The following is a 13,270-nucleotide window of genomic DNA, read 5'->3' as shown; positions in this document are numbered from 1 at the left end:
CCTCGCAGGTAGCCAAGAGAAAAATGTTTTGACTCCATCAAATTTATCATAAAGACATGTTCAAAACTAATATTCAGGGGATTTGAAACAGGATAATAGTTGAATCCCCATGACCTATAGAGAGTCAGGGTCATTTAATCTTCCTATGAAGGCAGGATCCCAGGACCATGGATCAAGCCATGGCCACAGTATCACCAAGCAAGTAAGTTTCCCATCATAAGAACATGGAGACAGACAAAGAATCAAACAAAAGTTAGTAAGTGAAGTTGTATTTTATTCACCACAAAATACTTGTACCTCTTCCTGGGTGAGCAGGGGTTCCACAGGTTCTTATGTAAAACAACAGTTAATTAACTAAATTACCATTATAGCCATTGAGGGCTTGAGAAACCACATCCTTTGCGACTGTCTCATAAACCAAGTCCTGGGAGGCATCATGGAGAACTCCATCCAGCTTGAATGACCAGTCTGTCAGCTGGTTATTGACAACTCCTCTCCGAGTATCTTTTTTAAAGTGAATATCAATGGTCTAGGAAGAGAGAGAGATACTTGTTAAGAAACTGGTATAAAAAAGTCACTGATAGCCAAGGCCTGACCTGGAGGAAACAGAGGAGGTGAACTTTAGGAAGAACAGGGACTTGCACATATTCTGGATGACCTTTGGGAGATGGGAAGGAAGGCACTGCAGGGAGGCCACACATCCTCAAGGTGGAAGGATCAGGAGACTGGAGCACTTGCTGGTTTCAGCACATCTCACCCTAGCGTTCAGGGTGCTGTCTGTCTTGGTTCCCCCATTTCTGATATGGGGTCAAGCATATTTATCACACACCAATATTTATCACATTAAACAAGCTTTAGATAAATTCAATAAGCACAGGGAGGCCTTGAATTAGGCCAGAGAGAAGAGCGGGCTTGGTGACGGAGGCCTGGGCTTGAGCCCCATCTCCCTGGTGACTGGCGGTGAGGCCTCCCTCAGCACTGTGGTGAGCACTTACTTCCACACACACGCTATGGGCTAATGTGAGCAATGATGAAATGATAGCCACAGGAAAGGCTCTGGACTCCTCAGACACAGTTACTCACTGGTATTAAATTAAGGGTCACTACCTACTTGTAATCAGCAGATTTTTAGATGCAAAGATTTCTAAAAAAATTTTTTCAAGTTTTAGATCCCTCCATAGCAAGCCACTGTGGCAGCAGCCAGTTTAGAAACATATTGGGTTAGGTCAATGGTAGATTCCAATCTTCGAAATGGGGACTTCTAATGTAAACAGACTCTCACTGGAATCTTATACTGGCTGCCCTATTCCAGAAGCCGAGACATAGCCACATGCAGAAAAACTAAGATCAACAGAGAAAGGCTTGGTCTATTCATACATTAAATGCTCTGTGCTTCAGTCGTCACTGAATCCGTGTCCATCAGTGTGCACTTCACAGAGCTGCATGTGAGTTTCTTTCTGACTGCTAGGACTTTCGAACCTTGAGAAGTTGGCCTTTGAATTCCTCTCTTAATATCTCCATGCTGCCCATAGTAGATCCACAAATGTTTGCTGAATGAAAACATCCCATAGTCTCGAGGTGTCCTAAGCCTCTCACAGCCTTCAGAAGAGTTGTCAGGACAGTGGTGGGGACAGGGGGATGGATAGATCTTTCCAGTTCTCTCCATAAGAGTTTCTCCCTCCCTTTGGTAAGTTTAATAATAATCATCTGAAGACATTCCTATTGTACTTCCTGGGAGATCTGATCACCAGAAAGTTTTATGAGTGTGGACAAATGTCAGCTTCCTGTGTCAGATATAAGGACAAAGGTAAACTTTTTTTTTTAACTTTTTATTTTATATTGGAGTATAGTTGATTAACAATGTTGTGTTAGTTTCAGGTGTACAGCAAAGTGATTCAGTTATACATCTATCTATTCTTTTTCAAATTCTTTTCCCATTTTGAGATTGACATGTATACACTGCTGTATCTAAAATGGATAACCAACAAGGACCTACTCCCATTAAAAATGGGAGTTTCATGAGTTTCCTCATCAACAGCATTGTGGGGGAGTGCTTTGGCGTTGAATGACTCTAGATTCCATCTGAACTTTTACCAATTCTGTCTTGGTCCTTAAAAGGTTGCTTGGAAACCTTAGAGGTTGTAGTGAGGAGGGACAGAGAGATGCCCAGGCAGGTGAAGGCAAACACACTGTACTTACTTTGTTGTCATCTCCATATTTGATCATTTCATGAGCAAAGTCATCAGTAGGTTTGACACGGACAAACGCATGAACTTTTTTCCTAGTACCCATTCTAGCTAAAAAGAAGAAAATAGCAAAATTTTCAGTAGTCATCCTCCAACAACCATTAGAATGGAGGTGTCATTCATCAAGATCAGAAAACATGATGTGCAGTCCATGTTTTCCTCTCCCACTGAGAGCCAGTCTTCCTTTTGCCCCCCAGCATTTCAGTGATCTGTCCACAGGATGCTGTTCAACAAGTCCGTGTACTTCCTACTTTACAGGGTGCCTCACCACTCTCCACCAACAACCCCCTAAGAGACCGAAATACAAAGCAAAAAGAATGCTCCCTTTAGTGGCCTAATTTTATTTTATTTTTATTTTTTATTTTTATTTATTTATTTGGTTGGTTGCGTTGGGTCTTCATTGCTGTGCATGGGCTTTCTCTAGTTGCATCAAGCGGGGGCTAGTTTTCGTTGTGGGGTGCGGGCTTCTCACTGCGGTGGCTTCTCTTGCAGAGCATGGGCTCTAGGTGCGTGGGCTTCAGTAGTTGTGGCACATGGGCTCAGTAGTTATGGCTCACAGGCTCTAGAGCGCAGGCTCAGTAGTTGTGGCCCACAGGCCTAGTTGCTCTGCAGCATGTGGGATTTTCCTGGACAAGGGATTGAATCTGTGTCCTCTGCATTGGCAGGTAGGTTCTTAACCATTGCACCACCAGGGAAGTCCCTAGTGGCCTAATTTTAGATGTGGTTTCTACAAATGCTCCGTATCAGAGTTTACCTACACTTTGCCTTATTCATGATATTTTCCTCTAAAATACTGACTATGAAATGCATTAGAACTAATTTTCTTTTTTTCATTAATATACCTAACTTCAGATGTAGCACCTCCTTCTCTACCTCCATTAGACTAACTTAGATCAGAAAAAGATTCCCTGGAAGTACATTTAATCTAGCCCATAGTCTAATATTCTTTCTTCTCTGCCACTCCATTGAGAGAAAAATCTCAGTCCCCTACCTCCTCTGCCTCTCCTAAAATGTAATTATGTATATTCTCATCATTTTCTTTCAGGCAGGCACACATATATTTGTATTCCTTCATTTATACTATCACAAGTAATTACCATGTATAATAAAATGTTAAAATAAACATTGAATGTAGCTTCATCGAATAGGTTGAAAGCTTATAGTTACAAATGACAGAGAAGGAGATTTAGGTAAATTAACTTCTTATTATGTGGAGTTTTCCTATAGTGGGAAAGACTTTCTCAAAGTAAGGACCATAAACACTACAAACAGTCAAGCAAGATGCCAACTAGCAGAGATGCTACAAAAGGGACTGTTTGTATTACAGGGAGAGTTAATTGATCTCTAATATCCTGTCCAACTAAAGTATTTCATAAACATTTTTAAAAATTGAATTGTACAGGAATTCCCTGGTGGTGCAGTGGTTAAGAATCCACCTGCCAACGCAGGGGACATGGGTTCAATCCCTGGTCCGGAAAGATCCCACATGCCCCAGAGCAACTAAGCCATGCGCCACAACTACTGAGCCTGTGTGCCACAACTACTTAAGCCTGTGCGCCTAGAGCCCGTGCTCCACAAGAGAAGCCACTGCAATGAGAAGCCCGCACACCGCAACAAAAGAGTAGCCCTTCTCGCCGCGACGAGAGAAAGCCCGCGCGCAGCAATGAAGACCCAACGCAGCCAAAAATAATAAATAAATAAATTTATTTTTTAAAAAACCAAAACTGGGCTTCCCTGGTGGCGCAGTGGTTGAGAGTCCGCCTGCCGATGCAGGGGACACGGGTTCGTGCCCCGGTCTGGGAAGATCCCACATGCCGCGGAGCGGCTAGGCCCATTAACCGTGGCTGCTGAGCCTGCGTGTCCAGAGCCTGTGCTCCGCAACGGGAGAGGCCACAACAGTGAGAGGCCTGCATACCACAAAAACAAAACAAAACAAAACAAAAAAACCCCAAAACTCATTTAGAGTTAATGCTCCACAAAGTAAAAAAACAGACTTTGAATAGAGACAATGCCTGAGGGTCAGGATGTGTGCTGCATCTTGCACTTCTCTTTTGATGTCCCTGACAGGGTTGGGCCAGTTCCATAAGAAATGAGGCATTTGCCCCTAAAATAACCTGTACTTTCATGGGGTAGGACAGAGGAGTTGAGGCTAAAGAAAACTCCTGGATACTTCTGAAAAAGACAACCAGCAAAGGAATTGCTGAATTTATGAAGAGGTGGGAAAACATGAGGGATAGGGAGCTGACTCAATTTCATCTTCAAATTGGTAAATAGCAATATCATCACCGTTGTTCAGGAAAAAATAGTTTGTTTGTGCTACTGCAAAGTGTTCTAACAAATAAACTGATCAGATGGTCAATATTTTTAAAAAGCTAATTTTCAAGACCTTGACTGTTAAAAAATTAATGACCCTCCACATTTCTAGACACAACTTGTAGTGACCACTTGATTTCCTCATACAATTATCTTAGCTATCATCAAGTGGCATTAAGTATCTCTATAGAAGCAAATTAAATAGAGACAGGCCCTGCTTTTTCAGTTTACAGTTTCAATGAAGTGGGTAAAATAAAACCCTAACCCCTATTACAAACCCTTCAGATGTCACATTAAATAAGCAACTACTTTCACACCTGCCTACTGTAGAGTGTGAGTCCACTTTCCACATTCCTCAAGTAATTATTTCATGGAAGTCTTTTCCTGGCCACTGTGGGATCCCTCAGATCTTTTAATTTTTAGAAAGTGAATCTGTAAGGTATTCAGGTGAGTAAGGATAATGACTTGTCCAATTTCAGGTCTAAGATTTTTGTTTGCAAAATTGACCTCTAGAAATAAAAAGCCACAAATAGCTCTAACAGGACTCCCAAACTGAGGAAACTTAAGAGATGATCTCATCTCCAAGTTCACTTTGATCTAGGCTTTTGGAAAGTGGAGAGTGGAGAGAGGTGTGCTGACTCAAGCAAACACTTACACTCAATTTCTAAAGTTCTGGGAACCATTCCCCATACCAGCCCAATGGCCCATCCTCCTGCCCAGGAAAGTTAAGATGCTGCCCAGGGTGCCCTCTGAAAGGGACCATGAAAAAGTAGGGGGTTGCTCAAGCCTCCCTCCTGGCAGCCCCTACCCACAGACAGCCCAAGGGAAGCACAGGCCAGCTTCAAGCATTACCCTCCCCTCAGAGCCTGCCCCTTTTCTGCCCAGCACAGGAATGGTTCCAAGGCCCACTGCCTCCCAGACACCACACAGGGGTCCAGCATGTTGGGTTAGAAAAAGGAGAAAGACCAGTTTGGCCTGGGTCCGAGTCTTTTGTTTAGTCCAAGGCCAGGTGCGTTTGGACCCTCTTTTGGAGGGTTCAGATGCTGCTACCTTGCTGGTGGCTATGAGTGTTCTCCTTGAGAGCCTCTGTTCTGGACAGGAACGCTGAAAGATAGGGACCCACCTGGTCCTCTCCTTTTGTTGAGCTTTCAGGGGTGCTTGGTGGCAACCTGTTCATTCCCACCCCTAAAACAAATGAGGAAACTGTGAGCCTTTCAGCAGAGAGGGCTCTGGAGCGATTTCCGCATTTGTAAAGCGAAGGGCCGGGATGGCAATCCCGAAGCCCCCTCCAGTTAGAAAACTGAATACAGAAGAATCCAGAAGACCAGAGATCTCCGAACCTCAGGGGGCGACGTAAGACCCTCGTGGGGCGAGGGAACGTTAGATCCGAAAACCCTAAGCCGCAGCAAGGCTTAAAGGGTCTCCTCGACGCCTCACTCTCCTCCGCCCGGGTTTCACAGATCAGCGAGCCAAAGCTGGGGGACTCCCGGGTGGAGCGGTGTTCAGATTCCAGCAGCTGCCCGCCGCCCGGGCGGACACCCCCTTTCCGGCCTTCCTTCTCCCCACCCGGACCGCGCGTGAGCCCTGTTTACCGCTCCGGAGGCTGGAGCCCTTCCGCAGCCCGACCACTGCATTAGCAGCTACAGAAGAAACCCGGCAAGCTTGGCTGCCGGGCTGTGTACACAGTCGCCGTGGCAACAGGCTGCTTCCGGAGATTCCGGAAGTAGGGGGTGGTGGCGGAAATGAAGTCCGCGGTCCTCTGTTGAGATACAAGTAAGGCCAGGGCCGAATTAGGAAGACGGGAGATGGGACCGATTAATCTAAAAAGACTGCGGCAGCTGCAGGCGCGAAGCCAGGGTAGGGGTAGCGGGGGAACGAAGGATGCGCAAGAACCAGGAAACGGGGCAGCCGGGCTTCCGGCGCACAGCAGTTTGAGACTACGGCGGCCGCGCAGCTCTGTCTAGCTCCAGCCTTGCGCTCCGAGCTGCCGTCCACAGGCGCCCTCGCCCCGCCCAGCTTAGCTTCGACCCAGCCGGCCAGGCCTGCGCAGTCGCGGCGGCCGGGGAAGATGGTGGAGGACGGCACAGAGGAGCTGGAGGACCTGGTGCACTTCTCCGTGTCCGAGTTGCCTAGTCGCGGCTACGGCGTCATGGAGGAGATCCGGCGGCAGGGCAAGCTGTGCGACGTGACGCTCAAGGTCCCGGGTGCTGGGCGGCGCGGGGCTGAGGGCCACAGGACCGAATGGGGAGGGAAGAGAGGCGGGGGATAAGGGAAGAGAGGTCTAGAGCTCAGCGGGGTGGGGAAAGGAGGTTGGAGGGAGAGCGAGTAGGGGAGAGAGGGGTGCTGACTGGGAGAGGGGGATTGGGGCTGAGTGGGGAGACGGACAGGGACAGCCTCTCAGCCCTTAGAAAGAAAGGCTGAGAGGTGCGCCGCTGAGGCCCTCAGAGTGGAGACATTGGGTTGCCCGCCTCCCTTTTCTGTCACTCAGACGAGAGAAAATGGACTTGCAGCTCCTCTAAGGACGAAGGGGCTGTGGCTCTCCCTACATTTTGATGGGCACTACGGAAGCGCCTTTTCTTGCCACTACAGACGTTTCTTTGTGCCCCTCGAAGTTAGCTGCGCTGTGGTAGAGGCGTGGGCTTTTCCTGAGGAGTCATTGCTTGCCCTTGACTGATAGATTACTATCTTGTCTCTTAAGAGCTTTTAAAATCGCATCTGGAAGTCTTTTGAGGTGGGCAACCACTCTGCCTCGCACTAGAAGGCACACTACCACCACCAGCAGCACCACAAAGGTCTCGGAGAATGGGCTGATGGGCTGCGTGGGGAGAGGGCTCTCTTAACCACCTGTTCCCTATTGGCATTCTGGGCGCAAGAGCCAGGCTTCCTCCCGTGCTTTGCATCCATTCCTGCTAGAGAGGCATGCTGTGCTGCTCCTTGGCCAAGCTGTTGAGCCAGGTGGGGCTCTCCAGGCGGGGAGATGCTGCTGCAAACCCTGTTCCCTGTTGGGCTTTGGCTAGAAGGCTGTCAGCATCTGTGAAGGACCCTGTTTAAAAAATAAAACTATGCAGAGATCTGTTTGCTCTTCTTATTTTCGACAGCGTTAAGGAAACTTCCTCTTCCACATATTTGAGTCAGACCTCTGGAGACAGTAAAGTAGAATGGTTAAGAGTGTGGCTTTGAGAATGGTATATAGTTCAACCAAAGACTAAAAAAAAAAAGCGTGGCTTTGGAGACAGAAGGATTTGGATTAAAATCCTTGGGAAAGTTACTTAATCAGTCTAAGCATCAGCTTTCCCAATGTAAAAATGGATGATTCCTAATTCTTAGTATTCATATGAGGATTAAATGAGAAAATTTGTGGTATTCTTTGCATAATGCCTGGCCTAAGGTTTTCATCACTCTAAACCCCTCCTGAAGGAGATTAGTTTTCCAGTAGAGGAGTGAAGTGGACTGAGGGGGGAGAGCATCTTTAGTGGGGAACCAAAGGGTTTGAGAAAAATGAGCTGGAAGGAAGCAGAGAAAGTAAATAAAAATGAGAGATTTTTGTCCACGGTGATTACATGGTAGTAGATGTCGAGGCTACTAGAGATTTGTAAACAAAAGAATTATCTGGTTGTGGCAGTAACACTTGGGGTGAGTAGAGACTAGTGAAAAGCAGTAATGGGGTGAATTTTCGGATTAAGATTTAGGCTGTAAGGGTAAGCCAGGGAAAGCTTATAAGACACAGAGAAGCAAATAGGGAATGATAGAGTGAGATGGTCACACTATGTAAGTTAAAGCATTGCATTTTGCCTCTGCACTTAATGCACATCTCGAGTATAGCAACCCCGTAGCATAAAAATGCTTGTGTGTTTTTTTCCATTGAAATACTTTTTGTTCACTCAAAGGGACAAGTAAATTATCAGAAGTGATTCCAGCTGAGAATGTCTGTCTAAATTGCTATATTAGTTTCAAGGATCTGGGACATAAGGACCAGTATAAAGGCATAGGCTAGAGCTGGACAGGACTGTAGAAAGCTCTGCTTCATTGGTTTTCTGACTATTCTGTGGAGCCTGAGGAGTAGTTCAATGCCCTGTGATGGTAGGGCCCAGAGAGAGGCCAAGCAAACCAAGCTCTGCCTCATTTCACTCCCCTTCCCTAGAGCTGCTCTGTGAAATCTGTTTCAGTCTCTCTCTCTTTTTTTCTTTAATTAGTTAATTAATTAATATTTGGCTGCGCCAGGTCTTAGTTGCGGCATGCGGGATCTAGTTCCCTGACCAGGGATGGAACCTGGGCCCTCTGCACTGGCAGTGCAGAGTCTCAACCACTGGACCATCAAGGAAGTCCCTCGGTTTCTCTTTTTCAAGATAGAGTCTTTCCTGAAACTTCTGGTGATTCCAGACTTTCTTCCAAATAAATAGAAACTGAAAAGCTGGTTGGAAGCTTTTTGGCGTAGGATGGGTTTATTGATTAGTGGGCCTCCCAGTGGGGCAGTGGTTCTCAAACTTTAGCAGACATTAGAATCACCTGGCAGCCTTGTTAAAAAACAGTTGTTCAGACATTGTTCACCCCAGAATTTCTTATTCAGTAGGTCTGGAATGGACCTGAGAATTCACATTTCTGATAACTTCCGCAGTGATACTATTCCTGGTCTCGGGCCACATTCTGAGAGCCACACCTGTAAGGTGGTGGACCTGTCCTTTTCTATGGGATATGTTCAGAGTCCATGGATCTTCCTTCAGGCTTCTGTCTACATGGAGTAAGCCTGGCTGTTATCATTCTAGGAGCTGATGGTGGGAGGGGACTGGGAACTCTTGCTTCTGTATGCAGACTTTCCCTTAATCCCCCTGAATAGTACCACTTCATGTCTTCCTTGGTGCTCTGGTTACTCAAGTCTGGAGTCTCTGGTTCATCCTGTCCAGAGGATAAACCTCCAGACTTCTGCTGGGGCAGTGACGGGGCACTTGCCTGGGGCAGGGAACCAGTACTGCCTGTTTACAGCCTTCCTTATGTTCACACCTTCAGAGGAAACCTGTATCTTCAACAGTTGAGTTTTGGAGGGTGTTCTGGAGTGCCTTGCCATCTAGAGCACTCAGTATTCTCCATATAAGTCCGTTACTATCCATTTGTCTGCTTTTCATCTTCCAAAATATGGCGACATTTCTAATCTGCTCTCTCAGCTTCTTTGTACTTGGGAGCTTTGCTATTCCTTGATTGTCAGTCTGAGAGGTAGCACAACACAGACTCGAGCTAGATCGCCTGGGTTTGAATACTGGCTCTGCCACTTATTACCAGTGAAAACTTGGACAATTTCCTTAAATGCTGGTGATTCAGTTCCTTCATCTATAAAATGGGGATCATCACCTACCTAGTAAGAGTGTTGAGGATTCCACTAGTTCATGCACTTAAAACAATCATGTAGTAAATATTCAGTAAGTAGAAGATATTTATGAATAATAACTTAATGGGATTTCCTATTAAGGGGAAGTGGAGATAAATGCGTGTGTTCTGCCTGCCATTTTGAATTCGTTTTAGACTCGGTTTAATTCTAGATGGTTTTATCTAAACATTATGTTCATTGCCTTAAAAGCATTTGTAAAGCACTGATCTACTTCCATAGCTTGCATTTTACAGATGAGGACCAAGTCTAGAGGAAGAGGGGACTCATCCAAGGTCACAGATTAAATTGGGCAGAGCTAGAACTAGAGACTAGACTCCTGGTGTCCAGACTCCAGGTCAGGTGTTCCTTCCTGCTCTCCTGTTGCCTCTTCTATCAGTGACAGTGACTGAACTGATTTCAGCTGCTACCATTTGAATTAATCTACCTCAGGTCAATTGTACTCATCCTTAACATGTCACCTTTTCTGTCTTTCCAAGTTTTAGGGAGAGTGTGACAGCATTAGCAAGCATGCCACTTTCTCAAAATTCACTGCCAACTCTTGAACCTTGCTTAATTTTCTTTTTGGAAATATTTGAAGTTTAAATTCCTTAGGTGCCTGTTGGATAGTTAAGTAGAGGCATAACAGAAAAGAGTAATATTGATATATTGGATTTTTTAAAATCACATTTTATATCTATGATGACTCGAACTTCTTTGAGAAACTGAAAGCACTGAACTCTCTCCCCAGAAAAATGCACATACTTACATATGTGCAAACCTTTGCATTCAGTCATAAGAGCAGTTCCCCTGCAGCCCATCTTTGGATCTTGGGTTATGAATAGAACGGAGTATTATTCTTTTATCAGGAAAAGCCCATGTCTTTCTCCTTGGCAAATCATTTTATCTTAAAGGTTAGAAGGATAGTAGTGCAAGACTTCTTGGCAGTCTGTAACATAAGACTTAGTCTGGGTAGAGAGGTTTGCAGTCACAGAGGCTCTTATCTCCTCTTCCCAACAGTTGGTTTCATCCCCTTTCCTCTGGGCTACCAGGAGCCCAGTGCTCAGGCCGCATCTGTCATGTTCATCTGGGTCCAGCAAATTGGGCAGACTCCCCAGATGCAATGCGTGTTCTCCACAATCTCTTATTGATGAGATTTAGACTCACCAGATTCCTGTATTTCTATTCTTTCCTCACATACTCCTTTCTTTTTCTTTATTTGTGAGAGCAGAATGGGATCACCACATATACATACTATTCGCTGACCCATAAGCTTAGAAGAGACAAGAACCTCCTCTACACACACACACACACACACACACACACACACACACACACACACACTCTCTCTCTCTCTCTCTCTCTCTGTCTCTCTGTCTCTCTCTCTCTCTCTCTCTCTGTCTCTCTCTCTCTCTCTCTCTTTTTTGCAACCACTAATAAAGGGTTCCTCAAAGATTTGCTGGCATCAGTCTTGCCAGCATTTTCCCAAGGCCCTTGCTAAAGTTTTGAACCCAGATCTGAGAATTTAGCCTTCAGAAGGAAATATCTTTTCCATGGGTGAAAGGCACAGTATTAGAATATTTCCTTTTGCCCCACTGAATCCAGGTACACAATTTTCACTGAAACTGACTTCAAGAGCCTCACATTTGAGTGTGGAATCTTGCTTGATTTGCTATCATGCTGATTTTGTGATGAAAGAGTAGGTGGAGAAGGATATCAGGAAGTGAGGCAAGGACTTGTTGATGCATGCCATTTTTATGTTATGTGTAGTGTGGTGAGTTACACAGGTGTAATTCTAGAGCTAGAATAATCATATTAAAAGGAGCCATAGAGGTCTTCTATCAAAGCCATCCATCTTACAGGTGAAAAAACCCTGAGGCTTAGTGATATTAAGGGATTGCCCAAGGCACAAAGCTATATTATCTGAGATCCAACACAGCTGTTTGGTGGAAGCGTTGCTTTTACATCCTCTGTCAGATTACCCACCTGCCCTGCTAATGGTATAAAGCAGATCAGGGAACAAACACCATCTGCAGTGTCATCTGTGAGCATGGAGGACAGTGATGTGTATGGCCAGATGCGACACGACTGTTCTATTTCAGGAGAGAAGACAGATGCAGGCTTTTTCTGCTAGTTTTCTGGACATATGAATTTTTGACTGTTTCGATTTGGAAATGACACTGTATTGGGAGATATTGTGCCTCTGAATATTGCTCATTCCCGGGGCTTTCTACTGTCTTTTTTCAGGTAATTGTGTTTCATTTTCAGCCTTGCCTCTTTTTCTTTTTTTTGCGGTACACGGGCCTCTCACTGTGTGGCCTTTCCCGTTGCGGAGCACACGTTCCGGACGCGCAGGCTCAGCGGCCATGGCTCACGGGCCTAGCCGCTCTGCGGCATGTGGGATCTTCCCGGACCGGGGCACGAACTTGCGTCCCCTGCATAGGCAGGTGGACTCTCAACTACTGCGCCACCAGGGAAGCCCGCCTTGCCTCTTTTTAATGAGTAATTAAAACTAAGGGCAAGAATGTGCTCCTTTAGAGCACATGTGCACATATCACAATGTGCACTTGTGATATGAATTCATATTCATCAAAACGTCAGTTTTGCTCTTTTTTCTGTGAGTTATGTTGTAGGTGATGCTGTTAAATTTGGACACCAATTAGATGAATGAGAGAGTTTGATGCTTCCTGACACGTAGGTGGGGAAAGAGGGTTGGAGATTGTATGGTTAGGGCACTCAAGATGGCTGTTCTCTTGCTCTCTGTATATCCCCTGCCCGGCCAGTGCCTGCTTCACCTGTACCCTACTCGTATGACTGACCTTCCTACACTCTTTTCCCCACCCCAGCTGGTGATTGTTCTTATCAAAGGAGCCGGGAGGGGTGTGCCCCTCTGCTGGTTTCTGTGGTAACTAATGAGCCCACCAGACGTCAATTCCCCTATAACTAGTAATCTCCCCTTCCATGTGGGAGTGAAGACTGCCACCCTGTCCTGCCCGCTGTCTGCCGCACACAGTGGGGTGTCGCTCCAGGACCTTGCTTCAGACATGTAAGGCCCCCATCCATTACACCATTGATGTCTCTGTTGCTGCAGACTCCGGGCTCTTTCTTTGGTCTTAAAGCTGGACAAGAGCAGGCCATGTTGCCTGCTGTGTGCAGCCCAACAGAGGTATCTTGGGAAATCAGTTACTAGCTGAGCAACATTCATGGCATTCATCCTGAGGCTTCTGGAGCTTGGCCGGCCAGTTGGGTGAATTTAAGAAGCCTGTGTTTGGGGATGCTTCTTAACCAGGTGGTTCCTCTATTGTTTTGTGCCTGAGATTCCATTGTTTGCCCCTTGGCCGTGCCTGGTTCAGCT

The 13,270-nt window shown here is 45.9% G+C and overlaps 2 protein-coding genes and 1 non-coding gene across 7 annotated transcripts in view; 1 reads left to right on the top strand and 2 right to left on the bottom strand.

The window, feature by feature from the left end:
• Positions 1-2,292, bottom strand: part of KIF9 (kinesin family member 9) — a 42,704-nt gene extending 40,412 nt beyond the window's left edge. For all 4 annotated transcript variants that reach the window (XM_065884802.1, XM_065884803.1, XM_065884804.1 and 1 more), the window contains exons 1-2: positions 2,200-2,292; positions 364-529 (exon numbers count right to left, since the gene is read on the bottom strand). In XM_065884802.1, coding sequence (XP_065740874.1) covers positions 364-529; positions 2,200-2,292 — 259 coding nt within the window. The remainder of the gene's footprint in view (positions 1-363; positions 530-2,199) is intronic.
• A 4,321-nt stretch (positions 2,293-6,613) lies between these two features.
• KLHL18 (kelch like family member 18) overlaps positions 6,614-13,270 on the top strand; it is a 54,640-nt gene continuing 47,983 nt past the window's right edge. The window contains exon 1 of one of the 2 annotated variants that reach the window (XM_065885364.1): positions 6,614-6,756. In XM_065885364.1, the coding sequence (XP_065741436.1) occupies positions 6,628-6,756 (129 nt within the window). In that variant the 5' untranslated portion in view covers positions 6,614-6,627. The remainder of the gene's footprint in view (positions 6,757-13,270) is intronic. The other variant, XM_065885365.1, reaches the window with a different exon arrangement.
• TRNAG-GCC (transfer RNA glycine (anticodon GCC)) lies at positions 8,808-8,880 on the bottom strand. The gene has a single exon. It is a non-coding gene; the product is annotated as a tRNA-Gly (tRNA).

The sequence above is a fragment of the Phocoena phocoena genome, chromosome 10, assembly GCF_963924675.1.
Source record: "Phocoena phocoena chromosome 10, mPhoPho1.1, whole genome shotgun sequence".
Classification (NCBI taxonomy): domain Eukaryota; kingdom Metazoa; phylum Chordata; class Mammalia; order Artiodactyla; family Phocoenidae; genus Phocoena; species Phocoena phocoena.
Note: the sequence above shows the minus strand (reverse complement) of the source record. Positions and strands in the feature narration are given on the sequence as shown.